Source organism: Tursiops truncatus, chromosome 4 (genome assembly GCF_011762595.2).
Source record: "Tursiops truncatus isolate mTurTru1 chromosome 4, mTurTru1.mat.Y, whole genome shotgun sequence".
Taxonomy (NCBI): domain Eukaryota; kingdom Metazoa; phylum Chordata; class Mammalia; order Artiodactyla; family Delphinidae; genus Tursiops; species Tursiops truncatus.
In genome coordinates, this window is record NC_047037.1 from 85,642,321 (window position 1) to 85,648,595 (window position 6,275).

Here is a 6,275-nt window from a genome sequence, read left to right on the forward strand (position 1 = left end):
TCTGCAGAGGGGAGTGAATCCTGAGGAAACACAAGGTTGCACAGCAGCCTGGGAAGCCAGCCTGCCACTTAACACTATCTCCCTTAGGGTCCTGTAATAAAGGGACACAACAGTGATCCTAGCCTCTCTTTTCCTGCTGACTCACAGGGAGCTTGATCCTAATCTTTACATCATATCACATGGATTATTTTTAAAAATGAAATGACGTGGAGTGTCTTAGAGAGCCCCTAGATCTGGACTGTTGTAATATCCCCTTAACAGGTTTTCCTCGTCTAGGCTCATCCTTCCCATGTACACATCACTACTAAATACATCTTCCTAAAATAACTCTCCAGTGTCACCTCCGTCCTTGACAATGGAGCCCAGTCTCCTTTTGTTTAGCTCCCTAGTCTGACATTCAAGGTCTTCCTCAGTGTGGTACCAAGCTACCTTTCTGTGTCCTCCCATCACATCTGTTAAACCTGCTCTGTCAAATCATGCAGTTTCAATGTATATTCATCCATTTGTTCACCTACCCTTCTGTTTACTCAATACGTATTGCATGCCTACTATGAGACAGAGGCCAAATATTTTTTAACTGAATAAACTATATCTCTGCCCTTAAAAAGCTCTCAATAGAGGAGGCAGACAGGCAAACCAATGATTACAACATTATGTAATAAGTGCTATCAAAGAGGTGTCAACAAAATGCCACAGAATCATAGAGGAGGCTGATATTAGCAGCCCTCTCCTTTGACTCTTGTGCCCCCAGTCCACATTACCTTATTCAAATCCTAACCACTTTCAACAGCTTACTTTCCTGCCAGCTTTTCAACCCCAGACCACAGCACTCTCTTCTTCCCCCAACTCAAAGCCTTAATTGTACATATCAGTACTTGAGACTTAAATAAAGTTATAATAATCCATCAAACATTACTTTGCAGCATCTCTCATGTTGTCTTGTCAGTTATTTAGCTTGTCATCTGAATATTCTATCTCCAAGCTCCTTGACCTCATATTAACCAATTATATCTGCAATGACTCTATTTCCAAATAAGGTCACATTCTAAGATAGTGGGAGTTTAAACTTCATCTTGTCTTTGGAACAAATGACACAAGCCCATAACACCCTCAATTTCTGTAGGAGTGGGAGGGACTCTTGGAGGGTAGTCATTCCCAAAAGAGTAAACTTGCTTTTAATGGACAGTATTGCAAACATTCTAAAGCCTGGTCATAGTCTGGGGCAGCTGCAGGTGGCATTCTAACCATATTATCTGGATGTTATCCTGAAACCCCACCATGCTCTTCTGACTCCTTTTCCCTCCCTGGTGAGGAGAGGGAAGGATGGTATAGAATGACTGAGTCATGGTCCAGGAGGAGCTGTTAGTACATCATCCATGATCAGCCATATCAATACCAAGGGATGAATGTTCAGACGAGATTGTCTTACATTAGACCAGTAACGGGACAATAAGGTGGTGGATGGCTACCGCATCTTCTCTTTCTGGTTCAATGGACACATTAAAAAGATCTCTTGGACTTCCCTGGTGGTGCAGTGGTTAAGAATCTGCCTGCCAATGCAGGGGACACGGGTTCGAGCCCTGGTCTGGGAAGACCCCACATGCTGCGGAGCAACTAAGCCTGTGTGCCATAACTACTGAGCCTGAGCTCTAGAGCCCATGGTCTGCAACAAGAGAAGCCACCGCAATGAGAAGCCCACACACCGCAATGAGAAGCCCACACACCACAATGAAGAGTAGTCTCCACTGGCCACAACTACAGAAAGCCCACATGCAGCAACAAAGACACAATGTGACCAAAAATAAATAAATAAATAAAATTATATTAAATAAATTGTGACCTTTCTCTCAGGTCACACAGATTGTAATTTAAAAAAAAAAAAAGACCTCTTTCCCCTTTTTAAGTGTGTAATATAAAGAGTACTTAATTTAGTAAAAGCATGTGGTCGGGCTAAGGAGTACTTGAGTAAACTAATCCAGAAGTCATTCTACAACACTTCCCTTACCAGACAAACCTTAGAGGGTCAGATTGGCCCAAGTTGGTAAACAGCACTGTCACAGAGAGATCTGAATATATAGAGCTGGAAAAGTTCTGGCTCACTGTAGGTGCTGAATTAACTCAATGTTTGATAAAGGAATGAATCTGCTTCACTAAAAAGTATTGATTTTGGAAATTATGGAAAGGTCACTAGAATACAAAGGAATACTTTTTTAAATTCAACTTTAGAAAGCAGATGAGATCTAGGGTTCAAGACGGCAGAGTAGAAGGACATGCGCTCACTTCCTCTTGCGAGAGCACTGGAATCACAACTTACTGCTGAACAATCATCAACAGGAAGACACTAGAACTCACCAAAAAAGACACCTTACATCCAAAGACAAAAGAGAAGCCACAATGAGATGGTAGGAGGGGCACAATCACAGCAAAATCAAATCCCATACTGCTGGGTGGGTGACTCACAAACTGGAGAACACTTATACCACAGAAGTCCACCCACTGGACTTCCCAACCTGGGGGTCCGGCAATGGGAGGAGGAATTCCTAGAAAATCAGACTTTGAAGGCTAATGGGATTTGATTGCAAGGCTTTGACAGGACTGGGAGAAACAGAGACTCCAATCTTGGAGGACACAAACAGAGTAGTGTGCCCACTGGGACCCAGGGTAAGGAGCAGTGACCCCATAGGAGACTGAGCCACACCTACCTGCTAGTGTTGGAGGGTCTCCTGCAGAGGTGGGACAGAGGTGGCTGTGGCTCACCATGGGGACAAGGACACAGGCAGCAGAAGTTCTGGGAAGTACTCCTTGGGGTGAGCCCCCCCAGAGTCCGTCATTAGCCCCACCAAAGAGCCAGGTAGGTTCCAGTGCTGGGGTGCCTCAGGCCAAAAAACCAACAGGGAAGGAACCAAGCCCCACCCATCAGCAGACAAGTGGATTAAAATTTTACTGAGCTCTGCCCATCAGAGCAACACCCAACTCTACCCACCACCAGTCCCTCTGATCAGGAAGCTTGCACAAGCCTCTTAGATGGCCTCATCCACCAGAGGGCAGAAAGCAGAAGCAAGAACTACAATTCTGCAGCCTGTGGAAGGAAATTCACAGAAAGATAGAAAGATAGACAGAAAGATAGACAAAATGAAAAGACAGAAGGCTTTGTACCAGATGAAGGAACAAGATAAAACCCCAGTAAAACAACTAAATGGAGATAGGCAACCTTCCAGAAAAAGAATTCAGAAAAATGATAGTGAAGATGATCCAGGACCTCGGAAAAAGAATGGAGGCAAAGATTCAGAAGATGCAAGAAATGTTTAACAAAGACCTAGAAGAATTAAAGAACAAACACCTAGAAGAATTAAAGAACAAAAAAACAGAGATCAACAACACAATAACTGAAGTGAAAAATACACTAGAAGGAATCAATAGCAGAATAACGGAGGCAGAAGAACGGGTAAGTGACGTGGAAGACAGAATGGTGGAATTAACTGTCATGGAACAGAATAAAGAAAAAAGAATGAAAAGAAATGAAGACAGCCTAAGAGACTTCTGGGACAACATTAAATGCAACAACATTCACATTATAGGGATCCCAGGAAGAGAAGAGAGAGAAAAAGAACCTGAGAAAATATTTGAAGAGACTACAGTTGAAAACGTCCCTAACATGGGAAAGGAAATAGCCACCCAACTCCAGGGGTACAGAGAGTCCCAGGCAGGAAAACCCAAGGAGAAACATGCTGAGACACATAGTAATCAAACTGACAAAAATGAAAGACAAAGAAAAAGTATTGAAAACAACAAGGGAAAAACAACAAATAATATACAAGGGAACTCCCATAAGGTTAACAGCTGATTTCTCAGTAGAGATTCTACAAACCAGAAGGGAGTGGCACAGTATGTTTAAAGTAATGAAAGGGAAGAACCTACAACCAAGAGTACTATGCCCGGCAAGGATCTCATTCAGATTCGATGGAGAAATCAAAAGCTTTACAGACAAGCAAAACCTAAGGGAATTAAGCACCACCAAACCAACTCTACAAAAATATGCTAAAGCAACTTCTCTAAGTGGGAAACATAAGAGAAGAAAATGACCTACAAAACCAAACCCATACCAGTTAAGAAAAAGGTAATAGGAACATACATATGGATAATTACCTTAAATATGAATGGATTAAATGCTCCAACCAAAAGACACAGGCTTGTGGAATGGATACAAAAACAACACCCATATATATGCTGCCTACAAGAGACCCACTTCAGACCTAGGGGCACATACAGACTGAAAGTGAGGGGATGGAAAAAGATATTCCATGCAAATGTAAATCAAAAGAAAGCTGGAGTAGCAATACTCATATAAGATAAAAGAGACTTTAAAATAAAGAATGTTACAAGAGACAAGGAAGGACACTATATAATGATCAAGGGATCAATCAAAGAAGAAGATATAACAATTATAAACATATATGTATCCAACATAGGAGCACCACAATACATCAGGCAACTGTTAACAGCTATAAAAGAGGAAATCGACAGTAACATAATAATATTGGGGGACTTTAACACCTCATTTACACCAATGGACAGATCATCCAAACAGAAAATTAATAAGGAAACACAAGCTTTAAATAACACAATAGAACAGATAGATTTAATTGATATTTATAGCACATTCCTTCAAAAAACAGCAGATTACACTTTCTTCACAAGTGCACATGGAACATGCTCCAGGATAGATCACATCTTGGGTCACAATTCAAGCCTTGGTAAATTTATGAAAATTGAAATCATATTAAACATCTTTTCCAACCACAGTGCTATGAGATTAGAAATCCATTACAGGGAAAAGAGCGTAAAAGACACAAACATATGGAGGCTAAACAATACGTTACTAAAGGACCAAGAGATCACTGAAGACATCAAAGAGGAATTCAAAAAATACCTAGAGACAAATTACAATGAAGACATGATGATCCAAAACCTATGGACTGCAGCAAAAACAGTTCTAAGAAGGAAGTTTATAGCTATACAAGCCTACCTCAAGAAACAAGAAAAATCTCAAATAAACAATCTCACCTTACACCTAAAGGAACTAGAGAAAGAAGAACAAACAAAACCCAAAGTTAGTAGAAGGAAAGAAATCATAAAGATCCGAGCAGAAATAAATGGAATAGAAACAAAGAAAACAATAGCAAAGATCAATAAAACTAAAACAGGTTCTTTGAGAAGTAAACTAAATTGATAAACCTGTAGCCAGACTCATCAAGAAAAAGAGGGAGAGGACTCATATCCATAAGATTAGAAATGAAAAAGGAGAAGTTACAATGGACAATGCAGAAATACAAAGCAACAAGGATGTCCACTCTCGCCACTATTATTCAACATAGTTTTGGAAGAACTAGCCATGGCAATCAGAGAAGAAAAAGAAATAAAATGAATACAAATTGGAAAAGAAGAAGTAAAACTGTCACTGTTTGCAGATGACATGATACTATACATACAGAATCCTAAAGATGCCACCAGAAAACTACTAGAGCTAATCAGTGAATTTGGTAAAGTTGCAGGATACAAAATTAATGCACAGAAATCTCTTGCATTCCAATACACTAACAATGAAAGATCAGATAGAGAAATTAAGGAAACAATCCCATTTACCATTGCAATAAAAAGAATAAAATACCTAGGAATAAACCTACCTAAGGAGGTAAAAGACCTGTACTCAAAAAACTATAAGACACTGGGACTTCCCTGGTGGCACAGCAGTTAAGAATCCGCCTGCCAGTGCAAGGGACATGGGTTAGAGCCCTGGTCCGGGAAAATCCCACATGCTGTGGAGCATGTAAGCCTGTGCACCACAACTACTGATCCTGCGCTCTAGAGCCCGCAAGCCACAACTACTGAACCCACACACTTACAGCCCGTGCTCTGCAGCAAGAGAAGCCACCAACGATGAGAAGCCCACGCACTGTAACAAGGAGTAGCCCCCACTCACCGCAACTAGAGAAAAGCCTGTGCACAGCAATGAAGACCCAACACAGAGAAAAATAAAATAAATAAATTTTAAAAAACAATATGCAAGTATTATATAAAAATATATTTATAAAAACCAAAGCTACAAGACACTGATGAAAGAAATGAAAGATGACACAAACAGATGGAAAGATATACCATGTTCTTGGATTGGAAGAATCAATATTGTGAAAACAGCTATACTACACAAAGCAATCTACAGATTCAGTGCAATCCCTTTCAAATTACCAGTGGCATTTTTTACAGAACTAGAACAA

General features: G+C 40.4%; 1 protein-coding gene across 8 annotated transcripts in view; it reads right to left on the reverse strand.

Annotated features, from left to right (window-relative positions):
- TMPRSS7 (transmembrane serine protease 7) overlaps nucleotides 1-2,971 on the reverse strand; it is a 56,471-nt gene extending 53,500 nt beyond the window's left edge. For 3 of the 8 annotated variants that reach the window (XM_073804232.1, XM_073804230.1, XM_019923329.3), the window contains exon 1: nucleotides 2,703-2,968. Coding sequence is in view for 2 of the 8 variants with exons in the window: in XM_033855837.2 (XP_033711728.2) it covers nucleotides 2,703-2,760 (58 nt within the window). In the remaining 6 variants the exon portion in view is untranslated. Of the gene's footprint in view, nucleotides 1-2,702 lie in introns of all 8 variants that reach the window. The other 5 variants (XM_033855837.2, XM_073804231.1, XM_073804233.1 and 2 more) reach the window with 3 other exon arrangements.
- Nucleotides 2,972-6,275: the final 3,304 nt, after the last annotated feature.